The following is a 15,371-nucleotide window of genomic DNA, read 5'->3' as shown; positions in this document are numbered from 1 at the left end:
TGTTTTCATATTCTTTTACATAGAAACAATATCATTGTAGCACCCTGATGATGGTTATAATCATAACCGAAAGCTTGGATTAAAGAAACTTGAAAGAGTACACTTTTCATTTGCTGCATAACCCAATATCCTAAATTTCTTTCTATATATATATATATATATATATATATATATATATTTTCTTTTGTTATTGTTAGTTTGTTGTTTTGTTTGTTAGTTTGTAAGTTGCCATCACCTGTGATTACCATTGTAACATTTTTTTGTTTATTACTGGTGTTTGTGATGTGTACCAATAAATAAATAAATAAATTATACCTTGTATAATGACGGAGGAGTTATATTCGCGGTCGGACGGACAGACGGACAGACAGCCTAGGTCAAATTTCTCACCATAGTACCATCCTTGGATTATAAGCTTTCATTTGACACCTCATTTGTCATTCTACCACGTATAACGACGGAGTGTTCACAGGCAGACAAACAGACAGACAGACAAAGTTTTCACATTTTGTGAAAATTGGGTGAAAACAAGAATCAAAATAATCATCCATAAATGGATATGGACTTTATTTGGAATAGTGATTCATTCATAATGAGCTAGAGATCTGACAACGCTGTCACATCTATGACGTATTTCGTGACGAAATGTTTTATTTTTATTTCACAAAATCACGCTCAGTTTTATTCAAAATGGCAGCGTAGTAAAATGTGTATTGTGATGTTCATTGTAAACGATATAAAAATGGCTATCGATAGTGTTACAGATAATTATATGAATCAAATAAACGAGAATATAATTGAAAAGTGTTTGTATCCTGTTGAAGTTTTGTGCATGCAATCTGTGAATTACCAATTGCAAGGTTGTTGGACAGTTCCTGGTAGCGATACAGACTTTAAACATTCAGATAGAGGATTTAAAACTGTGGAATCTAGAATAAGATTGTCTTGTTTGTTCTGAATTATACTATCATAGAAATGTGGAACTGCACGAGATCTTTTAGCCCAGGGGGACCTGTTATAGGGCCTTTGCTACAACCCCAAAAGAGAGACTTCAGCTACAGCATGTCTAATCTATCTGTGGCTCCTAAAAAACTGTTTTCCAATCAAAACTTTGTTAGTAACCATTACCCAAAAGTACAAAACCATTTTAACAACACAGCCTACAGCCCATATCACATGTGTCATAACCCTGGTGACACAATTGAAATCAAAGTAAAGTCTGCTGAAAATTCTAGTCAAAATAATATAGATATCATTCAAGAGAGTCTTCCTGTAGAGAAAAGTCCAGTTCAGGATAGTCAAATGTGCTCTACCAGAAAACGGTGTAAGAAAAATCGAAGGAATCGTAAGAAGGTTACTAACAAAAGTTCGAAACAAAATAAATCCAGAAGACAGATTACGGATATGATGGAAGTGGATGTTGAACCTGATGTCTCTATGGACAATGCTGACTACAGTATGAGCTCTAACTTGTAAGTAATATTATTAAATTAAGTACGGTTTCTTATTTATGTAATATACAACTATAAAGTGTTATTGCATATCAAGCATTCTGCTGAATTAATAATTCTGGCTGTGTCTTAGTAATTACTGTAAATTAAGCCTTCTTAAACCACAATAAAATTTTATTATTGGATGTAATGGGCTGCAAGTTGTAAAAATGATGTCATCCATCCATCCAATGGCACTACAGCCCAAATCGAGCCTTGGCCTCCTTCAACAAGCTTCTCTAATCATTTCGATTTACTGCTGTTCTTTTCCATGAACGCGTTTCCAGGAAGTTCCTGGCATCCTCATCGACTTCGTCTTCCCATCTCTTTTGAGGTTTTCCAACAGGTCTTTTTCCCTGCATTCTTGCATTTAGCAATTTTCTGGGGATTCTATTCTCATGCATGCGGACCACGTGCCCTGCCCACCGTAATCTCTGCAGTTTAGTATATTGTGCTAGAGTTGGTTCGCTATATTGCTCGTATATTTCTCTATTATACCTAATTTGCCAGTTGTTATTTTCACATATTGGGCCCAATATTTCAAACACATCTAATGCATTAGCAGATTTCTGTGTCACCACCCATGTTTCACAGCCATAACTTACTATGGGCCTGATTATTGTTTTATAGACCCGGAGTTTTGTTTTCCGGTGTACGTCTGGTGATTTGAATATGTGGCCCATCACGAAATAGGCTTTATTTGCCAGCACAAGGCTTCTATTCATTTCCGTTTCTTCTTCATTGCTTGCGACTAGATCCATTCCTTGGTACGTAAATCTATTCACATGTTCTATATCGTCAATAAAGTGTTGTTGTGCCAGTCTATTTGATCTGGTTTGTATGAGTAGTTTTGTTGCAATAAATACAAATAAAACAAAACAAAAATCATGTCAGTTGATCAAAATAATGTTCATCATGGTATTTCGATGACCCATTCTCATTCATTCTCAAAGTGGCCTAGCCCTCTTTATTTTGATGGACCTACCAATACTAGACTCATTATGAAGTTGGTAAAGCTCAAAATTATAGTGTCTTAACACCATAATCCACTTCCGTGCATGCCTTTATAAATATGTTGAGGATTTTACTTTCAAAACAGCCTAAACATTCTTCATAAATAATTCTTGTCATCCACATTTCTGATGGGTAAGTGAGTCCGAGCTTGTTTAGAGTTGTTTATATAAATATTTTCTTTTTTTTGTTACTATGATGTTAAAAGTTTCTTTAATCCGCAGTAAGTATGCTCTATTGCTAGATATTTATGTCTGTTAATTGTTCTTTAAAAATAATGTCTTTACAAAATTGGGGCACAGAATTGCATGCCCGAGTCCCAGTTGTATCATTATACTAAATAAGCATGATTAAAATTATTGCTCCATCCAATTTGGTACTTTGACATAAATTTCATAAATATTGTATCATATCTAAAAATATACTGAGTGACAAAAAATGCTGAACACCTACCTTATGTTTATTACGTTCATTCATTAATTCATGATTTTTTTTCATATCAACCTATCTTGCTATGAGCAAGAAGTGATAACATTTAAACATTTTCAAATTTTTATTTATTTATTTATTTATTTTACAAGCAAGTCCAATTCTGTAAAAATAAAGAAATTACATTTTTCAATAGATTATAAAATATTACATAAATACATACTATACAGATGAAAACAATAACATAAAAACAAATTAACAAATTACAGATGTTTCACTGAAATAACATAAAAACAAATTAGCAAATTACAGACATTTCACTCAAATATTAAACCCTTGTACTTAAATTGGTTTTAAAATGACTGATGGAGTTGTCAAACAGTTGTAAATCATAAAGGGAGTTAGCTAGATTCAAAACTCTGGGTATGAATGAGAAAAGTGAATAATTAAATCTATGAAAGGGTACATAAAATGTTCGCACTTGTCTAGTGGAGCAAGGTGGTACAAACAGTCCAATCTTATTAAGAAGTTGAGAACAACTGCATATACCATTTAAGATACTTATTGAATAGTAGTAGAATCTCCCTTTAAAAAAACTTTAAACGCAGTTATCTCAAAACGGTGTTTTAGGACTTAACTCTGTTTACGCACAGAGCACAGAAATATGCCACCCATTTCTATGCGTCATAAGAAGAGAGATCTTATTACTTTTTACAATATTCTGCATGGTAGAGCTGCTGCTTCTTCTTTGCTCAATAAAATTAATATACATGTTCCATCTAGACCTACCAGATCTATAAATAGTTTCCGTTACCCTATACATCGCACTAACTATGGATTTAATAACTTCATTTCAAGAACTGCTAGACTAGCCAATCAATATGACAACATAGATTTCTTTGCAACCTTTGATTCATTCTTGTGTCAGGTTTTGTGTACTCTTGGCTTGAGTAATAGATATAGATAACTTTTGTATTGCATTGTATAATAATACAGATTAACTTTTTGTATTGTAACCATAGATTTAGTCAGTGTTATGAATTTATAGTTTAACATTAATTGTAATTGGGCTTGCCCGTTGATAAATAAAATAAAATAAATAGATTAAAGAGTAATGGACCCAAGGAGAACACCTATGGTACGCCTGACTTAAGCAAATGTATACTAAGGCAGTGTATAGCAATGTATACTAAAGTATGTATTCACTTTGGGCATATTTGCATATATTTAATAAAATAATAATTCAATTGTTCAATTTCTTTGAACCAGAGAAACCAACATTATTCTTTAAAATTAGTTTCGTTAACACCACAGATTTTCCATATTATTCCTTAAAAGGCAACAGTAGCCATCAACAGGTAGCAACAAACGCGGTCCAAGATTGCGGCTGTAATTTTGAATATTTTGTTGAGATATTTGGCACACATATTCGTAATATAATAAAGAATGGCGGTACAGAGCCCAATTTGAGAAATATGTTAGTATGTGGAAATTACTCTACAACTAAATAAAATATTGCAAAAAGGAGCCTGTACCGCCATTAAGAAGAACAAAAAATAAACTTTCTTCAAATAAACTTTTTTATTCCATGCCTAGATTTTGTGTCATGTTGTACCGAGTAAAATTTTTTATCTCTAACAAGAAATCGAACATATTATAACTAAATACTCTCTACAAAATAACTGATTAGTCAACATAGAGAAATTGTCACATGTCATTTTGACAAACCTGCGTCAGATTTCTGTTCTGCTATCTGCATAGGGATTATGAACACTACGGCACTACGGTAAAACATGGCGGATACGGTTCATATTGAGTGTTCGTAATCCCTATGCAGATAACAGAACAGAAATCTGATGCAGGTTTGTCAAAATGACATGTGACAATTTCTCTATGTTGACTAATCAGTTATTTAGTTATAATATATGTTCGATTTCTTATTAGAGATAAAAAATTTTACTAGGTCCAATATGACACAAAATCTAGGCATGGAATAAAAAAGTTTATTTGAAGAAAGTTTATTCTTTGTTCTTCTTAATGGCGGTACAGTGGAGTGGAGTGGCGGTATAGAGTAATTTCCACATACTAACGTATTTCTCAAATTGGGCTCTGTACTGCCATTCTTTATTATATTACGAATATGTATGCCAAATATCTCGACAAAATATTCAAAATGACAGCCGCAATCTTGGACCGTGTTTGTTGCTACCTGTTGATCGCTAGTGTTTCCTCTTAACACAACTGCATATGAAGTCACTTACTCCATAAGAAGACATGGCTACATGTGAAGCGTGTCCTTGAATGTGTTAACTTGCATTACTTACTCTTACAAAAGCATTCTAAAACAGCTACATTCAATTACTGATCTATAATAAGATGATAATTTTTTTAAGTTCATATCAATCTTGATCTTAACATTATAATTTTTGCATTGATCCTACAATCTTAGGTAAAACAATTGTAAAACAGATTGTGGTATGTATATTTACATTGATAAAAACTTATATTTATCTTATCATTAAAAAAGTTTATTCATTAAGTCCAGATATATGTGGATGTTTTATTTAGACTGGGAGTTCAAAGGTGCCTTAGATATGGTTCATTGTGATATGTAAGTGCTTAATTTTATTTGTCCCAATAAGAGACACATTTTTTTTGTCTGAATTTTGTCATCTGAATCCAAATGTTTAGTTAGATAATAGACAATAAGTAATAGGACTGACAACTGAATGTTATGACATGCAGGGAGGCATCCAGTAATGCACCCCCTTTTTGAAACTTAGTCTTCAATATTGACTATATTTGAGACATTTATACACTTTTAGTATTAATCAATTAACGCTAACAAAACTTTTTGTTGTAACCTTCAAACATCATGAAGTTTATTCACTTTTTGAGAACACATTAGGATTTAAGTCTGGCTGTATGTTTTTCACGCACTTTTTGATATCATGTTTGATATGTCTTAGTCCAGCATCTTGATGGATGGCTTCATTGGTTATGAACCATTAAACTACTAGTATAGTTCTCAATATTTTGGATTGAAAGCTTTGTATTATTTAAATATTGTAATACAGCAGTCCCCTGTAATTCTAGTCCATAAGTTTAAACTGGTTTCAGGATAGATTTGGCGATTAATATTTTATTTACAGTTAATAAAAAATGTAACAGTACATTTTCTGGTTCTTTTCCTGGCTTTAGTATCATTATTATCTGTGTTAATTCCCATTGTGATGGGAAATGAGCTAATCTCATTGTAGAGTTAAATAACTGTGCCAGAAATTGAAAGCCTTTCTCTGGGAGTTGCTGAAGAGTTTTTCCAGTAATATTAATAACAGAAGGTTATATCCTGAAGATTGATGCTTTTTTGGATCGATGTTATGTTGTATATATTTTGCTTCATTTTTGTGTTTCTTTTTCAGCAATTTCTATTTGATAAGATGTTGCGAGTATTGAAATAATCTCTTCTTCAGTTTGTAGTCAGTATTTTCCATCATTTGGTGTAAGACATAGTCATACATTTTTTAAGGTATGTCGCATTTTCCTGTTTCTGTTTCTTTAATAAAAAGGTTTGTAGGTGCTTTTGAACGGATTCTACAGTGATTTAAGTCACAACATTTACATTCATTTATAGTGATTTAAAAAAATTACATACTATTATTTCATTCTCAATTTTGGAAATTTTACAAAAAAAACATGATTACCCTCGTTACAGTTGGCAACACTATTTTTCCTTCAGTCTTAAGTCTAGAGAACAAAAAAATTGGTCACAAGAGCCTTAAATGTCAAAGTCTATGTTTTTGGCACAAAAAAAGTGTATTAGTTTATGAAACAAACATTCGATAATAATATCTCATCTCTGACTCCCTGCATTTTTTTACAGTGTGCGTAGTTAAAAAACCTTGTCCTTTCAAAATAATTTCATCATAACTTTACCTCATTGTTACTCTCTCACTCAGTTATAAGAAAGCATTCAGCCATAACCTTGCAATTATCATGTGGCAATTTACTTTATACGGTATATATGCAGTGGCTGTCTACTGTGTCTAGGTCAAAAATTATTATCAGGAAAGTAAGGTAGTTGCATCAGGCAAGGAGTTTGTAACTGTTCATATTAGTAAAAATTTAAGGCAATTGAAATCTTGTTTGAAAAATGTATTATAGGAAAAATACATTTTAAATTATGTATTCACATTGAAGTACAAATAATACACTTAGTTTTAAAAGTTATGCATCACCCAAAATTTTCAGAAACTACTGTTATAAGAAGAAGAAGAAGAAGAAGAATTTTATTCAAATTAGGTAACCCTAATATACAGTTAAAATTGAGATATTTTATGATATGTATGTATATACAATTTAAATTTAAAGTCATAATAATAAAAATAAAACAAAAAAACACTTAAAATATTCCATTACAATACAAGCATTAAAAATACTACCTTACTCAAAATATTACACTAAACTACACGCAGTTAAAAACACATTTAGAAGCTACAAGAGACATTAAATACGATTTGCAACATAATTCTTTAAATTTTTCCTATACATGTTCATTGAGGTCTTCAACTTGAGTTCCGTTGGCAACTTATTGAAATTATCAAAACCCTTATAGAGAAGTGAGTTCATAGCACCTGTAGTATTGGTTCTGCTGATGTAAATATTATTAGAATTTCTCGTAAAATAAGGGTGAATATCTGAATTGTAACTAACAAGATCGAGAAAATATTTAGGTGCCAATCCATGTACAATTCTAAAAATCAATATCATGGTCAAATAAAAAAGACGTTGCGATACCGAAAACCACTGCAAAGTATTCAACATCAATGTGACAGGTGTTAATCTACTTGTACGTAAGATGATCCTCATTCCACGATTCTGTAATTTTTGTAATTTGGCTAGTTGGTTAAGATTTAAAAGATATAAGATGGATGCACAAATATCAAAATGAGGTTGGATTATCGATTTATATACAGTGATCCTTGACTGAAGTGACAAATTCTTAGAAATTCTTATAAAAAAATACAATTTCTTTGCTAGTTTTTTACACGTATACTCGATATGCTTGTCGAATGATAGAGTATTATCTAATTGAAAACCAAGATATTTAATTTGTGTCACTAGTTCAATTGGTTCCCCATCAATGTTTAAGGTGACACAGTAGCGATCAACAGGTAGCCAAAACGCGTTCCAAGATTGCGGCTGTAATTTTGGATATTTTTTCGGGATATTTGGCACACGTATTCGTAATATATATATATATGTATATTTCTTGAAATAAAATTATTTTTTATTTTTATTTTTTTATTTTTAAAATATAATAAAGAATGGCGGTACAGAGCCCAATTTGAAAAATATATTAATATGTGGAAATTACTCTGTAATTAAATACAATATTAAAAAAACGAGCCTGTACCGCCATTAAGAAGAACAAAAAAATACACTTTCTTCAAATAAACTTTTTTATCCGATGCCTAGATTTTGTGTCAGTTTGGAACTACTAGTGAAATAAAAAATTTTAGTAATTCCAAAATGACACAAAATCTAGGCATCGGATAAAAAAGTTTATTTGAAGAAAGTGTATTTTTTTGTTTTTCTTAATGGGGGTACAGACTCATTTTTTTAATATTGTATTGAATTACAGAGTAATTTCCACATATTAATATATTTTTCAAATTGGGCTCTGTACCGCCATTCTTTATTATATTACGAATAAGTGTGCAAAATATCTCGAAAAAATATTCAGAAGTACAGCCGCAATCTTGGAACGCGTTTTGGCTACCTGTTGATCGCTACTGTTTCCTCTTAACATTATATTGTTAGTATTAAGACTCCTGTACTTAAATTTAGATGTAACTATCATGGCTTTTGTCTTACTTACGTTTAATTTAAGTTTATTAAGTTTTAAGTATTTAGACACTGAACATAAAACGTGATTCATTTTGTCAACCGCCCCTTCAATAGAACTATCGCTACAAGCCAAAAGGGTATCATCAGCGAAAAGGTTAATAAATTCACAGTTCACAAACAAATTTATATCATTTAAATATAATATAAAAAGCAATGGTCCAAGTACACTACCCTGCGGTACACCAACGTTATTACTGACAGTTTCGGATAATACATCAGAGATTTTTACTCTTTGCTTTCTGTCAGTTAAGAAGTTCCTTAGCCAATTCAGAACAGCTCCATTAATGCCATAGGTTTTTAGCTTATCCAATAGAATGTATCTATCAATCGTTTCAAACGCTCGTTTAAGATCTAGAAAAACTGCAACTGTATAATTATTTCTATCTATTTCTTGTTTAAATTTACATATTGAGAATTGAACAGCCGCTTCACATGAATGATTCTTACGAAAACCAGATTGATGATTAATTAAAATATGGTTCAAATCTATGTGATCAAGAATTTGCTCGTATACAACCGTTTCCAATACTTTCTCCAAAGCCGGTAACATGTTGATAGGTCTAAATTCGCTCGAATTAATAGTATTTGTCACTTTAGGGATAGGAACAACTGTACTTATTTTTAAGTCAGATGGAACAATGCCACCATCTAGGGAAGTATTAATTAAATTTAAAATAACATGACCTATGGTTTCAAATATTTCTTTAATCATTTTACTACAAAGAATGTCTTGTGGATTGTACTTACTATCAAGAGAGTTAATGATGTGTCTTAGGTCAGAAAGTGATATTAATTTAAATTTTGTAAAGGGCATATACAGTGAGCACGTAAAGGTTGGAATAAATTCATTTTCTCGAGAACGGACGATTTTGGAAAAAAATACTGAAACAGGTCAATTTTTATTTTTAAATTACGACTTTTTGACATATATATTATACTAGTGACGTCATCCATCTGGGCGTGATGACGTCATCGTTGATTTTTTTAAATGAAAATAGGGATCGTGTGATAGCTCATTTGAAAGGTAATTCAATTCTCTATTCAGTAATATAAACATTAACATAATTTTTTATACAGGGCGCCTAAAAAAATTTTTTTGAATTAAATTTATTGACATAAAAAGAAGAATGTGTGTAATTTATTTAATTCAAAATTCATTTTACTGTTATCAGAAAACAGGAAAAAATGTTTAATTGGCAGATAAATATTGTTTTTTGCTTAAATTAAATATTAAAGCAGCCACCCACCAGCCTCGCGAGAGTTTAAACATTTAATTTAAGCGAAAAGCCATGATTATTTTTCAAATAAACATTTTTCTGTTTTCTGAGAGTAGTAAAATGTATTTTGAGTTAAATAAATTGCATACATTCTTCTTTTTATGTCAATAAATTTAATCCAAAAAAAATTTTTTTGGACACCCTGTATAAATAATTATGTTAATGTTTATATTACTGAATAGAGAATTGAATTACCTTTCAAATGAGCTATCACACGATCTCTATGCTCATTTAAAAAAATCATCGATGACGTCATCACGCGCAGATGGGTGACGTCACTAGTATGATATATATGCCAAAAGGTCGTAATTTAAAAATAAAAATTGACCTGTTTTGGGATTTTTTTCCAAAATCGTCCATTCTCGAGAAAATGAATTTATTCCAACCTTTACGTGCTCACTGTATAAATTACTATTAACGTTAATCCAAGAATCTTGTATGTAATTCCATACTGTTAACTATATCCTCTATGCTATTAACATAATACAAATTAAAATTGTTTGCAATGTCCACCTTATCATGACATATGCTTTTCTGCCCATTAAACTCAAATTCTATATTATTTGGAAAATCCCGACCGTTCCTGTTAACTAATTTTTTTAAAGTCTTCCACATTAATTTAGAGTTATTTTTATTTCTGTCAATTTTATCAAAGTAGTATTGGTCCTTTTTGACTTTCAACACATTCACAACCTCATTTCTAAGTTTTTTAAAAGTTAACCAGTTATTATCCCTCTCTTGACCCGACTGTTATAGATTATTTATAAAAAAAATATCATATTGTTAACTTGACAAATATTTTTTGTTTTAAAAGAGATGTTGTTTTTTAATAAATAAAAAAAACTAAAAAAATTATTTCTAATTAAAATGTATTTAACAATGGCAGCTAATCTGGAAAGCTGGATAATCCTAGACTACTAGTAGTTTTCCATGATCCAAACTTCTACATGTTGCCAGATAACCAGTAACTCAGGGAATTGGAATACCCAGTAAATCTTATAATTTTCCGAGTTTGTGCCTTTATATCTTGAAAATCCTTCATACGATTGAGTTGTGCCCATGAGAACTTTTTATCATGATGCTTCAAAGAGTATTTTCCCAAAGTAGGAACGAAATCCACTGGGACCTAATTTCCATAAGGTTTGTACGGGGTACTTTATTTGATAAAAATTTTTTCTTCTTAACAGCCAATAATGGATGTGGTCTAATCTGAAAAAGATGAGGCCTCAGATTCAGAATATATTTCTATCATTAGCTCATCCTGGTCGTCTACATTCTACATTTCAATGCAGTGATGAGAAGTTGTGGGATTTGGTTTTTCACTAGTTGCCAGCTCAGTCATGGATTGGTCTAGGTCTAACAATTTTAAATTGTGAGCAATAAAAGTTACCCTACCAGCCTGTTCAGCAGTAAGCCGGTTTCTTTTAGAGGAGTGGCCGATTGGATAAAACCATAAATACTGAAATTTCAGTCGCTACAATGAATGAAGGCATGCTTAATCTGCCGTCCTTAGGAAAAACGCCGTATCTGCAGAGAGATCGCATTTGAGTAAAATCGGTTTTTGTTTAAATGTCTAGCCGTTGAAAACTATTTAGAATTTTTTTTTGTTTTCTACTTTATATACATAATAAATATCATAGAATTCATATTTATACATAAGATTGGAAAAATATATTTTATTTACTCTAAAAACTCATGTTACTGCGTTCTTTCTAAGTATACTACATAAAAATTAACTTATTCCTCCTTAGTAAGAATGCAGTACTGCGTTTGCGCTAAGCATTTTCTTATTTTATAATACAGTAGGCTCTCTCTATAACGAACACGGTTATTACGAGGTTTCGCTTATAACGAGGTACACTAGATGTCCCATAAAATTCCTATTGAACTGAACATTTCTATAACGAGGAAAAATGAAATCGTAAAATATGTATATTATTCTTTATCTATTTTTAGCGCTGTAATGGCTATAAGTAAATAGCCCAACTACCTTCCTATTATACTTAAATTCCCAACATCTGTGCGGTTCTCCAGGGTAGTACTTAATTAATACTCCGTGGCGTTACAACCCTTCGTGGCTTTTACCGACTCGACAACATGCCTCCACTGTTTTTTGTTGAGTCCGACTCCACTGAAGATATCGAGGGTAGTGCTTTAATAAAAATCCACGCCTACGTATAATAATCCTGTTTTGTTTATTTATTGGCCGATACTGAATATTGTAAAAAAAAATTATAATTTATGATGGCGAAGCCTTATTTTCGAAGAAACAATATTTACCAACTTATATTGCTCCGAATGGCATCTTTATAATATAAAGTTAATATTTTAGACAACGATATAGGTATGTATGCACAATATAATATTGTTGTCTGGTATAACGAGATCCGCGTATAACGAGATAATTAGTCTGCCATTTCAGTTCTCGTTATAGAGGGAGTCTACTGTATAATAAATACAATATAACGATGAAAAAGGAGAATAAAAAACATTTTTTATAAAAGTGTGTCATGAAAATGGATAAAAAAAGTGTTGGAAATAATTTTGGAAGTAATAAGTTTGCCGCTAAGGGGCGTTTCTTGAATTTTAAAATTAAAAACATTCCAGAAACGATTAACAATTACGATCTAGTTTATTTTTAATTATTAATTATTATACATTGATTTAACTATGTACTTTTATAACATATTTTTTATTTGGAAATTCTACGACGTACGGCGATCAAAATACTTCGTACCAAAATTCCTATTTCGAACAAACTTTATAAAATTTGCACTGTTTAAAATGCCTGATGTAACGTAATAATACAATGTCGCATCAACAACAATATTCATATACATAGGAAACTCCGCTATACCTCACATTATTTCTTGATCACCAACAACTCAAACATATGTGTTTAGATTTTCTATTGATAAAGAAAAAATAGCCTTTTGCAGTATTAACTTTGTTCTATTTTCTATTTGACATATTTAAAAAATTATATCAAACAACCGTTCACGTTGAAAAATGGCAACAAACTAACCTTATTAAAAATTTTACACATGCTGTAAAAATCTGTCAAATGCTTAGGCAGAACGCAGCATCTAGTGCCTGCTTAGGATAAACGCGGCAAGTGACCTTTAAATACGGCGTTTTTTCTAAGTATTTTTCAGATGACGCATTTATTCTAAGTATCCATGAACATTTTTGCAGATACGGCATAAAATGCGTTGTGTTTAATGTATTTTGACTTAAGTTACGTCATTTTTAGTAAGCAAGTAAGATAGATATGCACATTTGGGTTAGAAAAATGTATAAATCTAATTTTTTCAGATTTTTGCAGATACGGCGTTTTCGCTAAGCACGGCAGTAATATATCAACTGCTATTTTAGTTAATTTTGTTCCGAAACATGTACCTTTCCACCATATTTTATGCTTGGGTCTAGTTTTTCGATTGATTTTGCAACGTATGGTTTTTCAAAAAATCCCTCCTTGGACGGATAAATGTCAATGGGCCATTATTTCAGCCGAGTCATCACTATATTTTAAAGTCGCTAAATTATCTATACATTCAGTTCCCACAACTTGTTTTTCTTTGCTTAAATGGAACACCATTCTAAATATTTGCATGTTAATATAGCACCATAACAATGAATATTAAAGGCTTGTTTTCACGCTACCTCTTATTGTACGTTTTGTGTGTCGACAAGACATACGTTTTGCTGTTTATACGCCACATTATACACTGGACAAAACGTACGTTTTGTCGTACGTTTTGCATGACACACAAAACAAACAAGACGTAGCGTGAAAACGAGCCTTAACACTGTAAACACCCCAGCTAGTAGTTCATGGGATTCCCTAGCCCCAGCTACTTCGATTTTATCTAAAATTGCATGATTCCCCGGCTGGCCAAAGTGAAAAACCATTTCATGAGTGGAGCAGCAAGTAGGTATTTGGGCTGGCTTCAAGAATAATAATGTTTGGGATGCAAAAAATATACTAGGTGAATTGGCAATAACAATAATATACATATTTTTTAAATTACAATAATTTGACCAATATATAGTTTTTATTTTTATTTCAGTTTTTGTAAATATAGAAAATTCTCACCGAAAATTTTCTGGCTGAGAATATTCTAGTTCTCAAGAATATTCTTTTGAGAATATTCTCTTCTTACATCACTAGGTATAAGATATCTTCAGGATTCGACGATAAATCCACATTTCGAAAGCCTCAATTTTCTTGCAGGTGACGTCTGTGAGAGTCCACAACTCAACTTCGTATTACAACAGTATAGGAAAGATATAACGTGGGATATAACAAGATACACAGAAAAGTGTATACTGATAATGCATAACTGTTTAAACTATGTGTATATAGTAAATTGATATATGAGTTGATTGACTGCTATATTTTTTCTAGTCCTAGCTCATCCCCAACATGCATCAGCGTAGCTGACTTTCTATTGGACATACCCGCCAAAACGAGCAAATCAGACGACGATGTGTTCACACTTATATCCATCTCACCCTCCATCAGCTCCAGACCCTGCTCCAGAGAAAGAGAGATATCTATCTGCGAATCCGAAGACAGTTTCATCGTCTTCGACAGTGGCACCGATGAAGAATTGAAGTTCTCCGATTCGGAGGATAACGCTGAATTGGATTCAGAAGACACTGATGATGAGGACGATGTAGTGGACGGTGGATCCGATTCAGAAAGCGATGACGACTGTGACTCTTCTTTTTCGGTTGTGCCTTGTAAGAGGGTAAGTTCAATTTTATCATTTCTTATTCTTACTTATATAGGGGAGTGCAATTAGAACGAAAACATGCATTGTTTCGGAAAAATTCAAACAAGCTTATATTTTTCTAAAACTGTTTTTGTTAGTTTATATACATATTAAAGTAAAAAGTTCTACTCGCAGATTTGGCCGCTAATTGTTTATTAATTGTTTAAACTTATAACAATTGTTTTGTTTAAATAATTTTAAAAATATCGTTAAATTCATCATTTTACTTTGATCAAATATGTTTCTATTTTGTTTTCGATTATGCTGAATCCGAATATGGCATTGCAATTTGAAAATTCTTATACAGAAGCTCTTATACAGTGTGTCTGCGTAGCTAGGAACCACATGGAAACCTTTTTTATGATCAAGTTTACGAAAAAAAATTATTCTTAATAAAATGCTCTGGATAGTCAAAAATCTAAAACTCAACCATCAGATATCAAATTTTATCAATTTTATACGAGTTCTGTCAAAAA

The 15,371-nt window shown here is 31.6% G+C and overlaps 1 protein-coding gene across 2 annotated transcripts in view; it reads left to right on the top strand.

Moving 5' to 3' along the window:
* The first annotated feature begins 952 nt into the window (after nt 1–952).
* The window catches only part of LOC114324429 (uncharacterized), a 57,324-nt gene continuing 42,905 nt past the window's right edge, over nt 953–15,371 (top strand). The window contains exons 1-2 of one of the 2 annotated variants that reach the window (XM_028272277.2): nt 953–1,472; nt 14,526–14,871. In XM_028272277.2, the coding sequence (XP_028128078.1) occupies nt 976–1,472; nt 14,526–14,871 (843 nt within the window). In that variant the 5' untranslated portion in view covers nt 953–975. Of the gene's footprint in view, nt 1,473–5,487; nt 5,542–14,525; nt 14,872–15,371 lie in introns of those variants that run through there. The other variant, XM_028272278.2, reaches the window with a different exon arrangement.

This window comes from Diabrotica virgifera, chromosome 3, assembly GCF_917563875.1.
Source record: "Diabrotica virgifera virgifera chromosome 3, PGI_DIABVI_V3a".
Classification (NCBI taxonomy): Eukaryota; Metazoa; Arthropoda; class Insecta; order Coleoptera; family Chrysomelidae; genus Diabrotica; species Diabrotica virgifera.
This window is presented reverse-complemented; position numbering and strand designations above follow the sequence as displayed.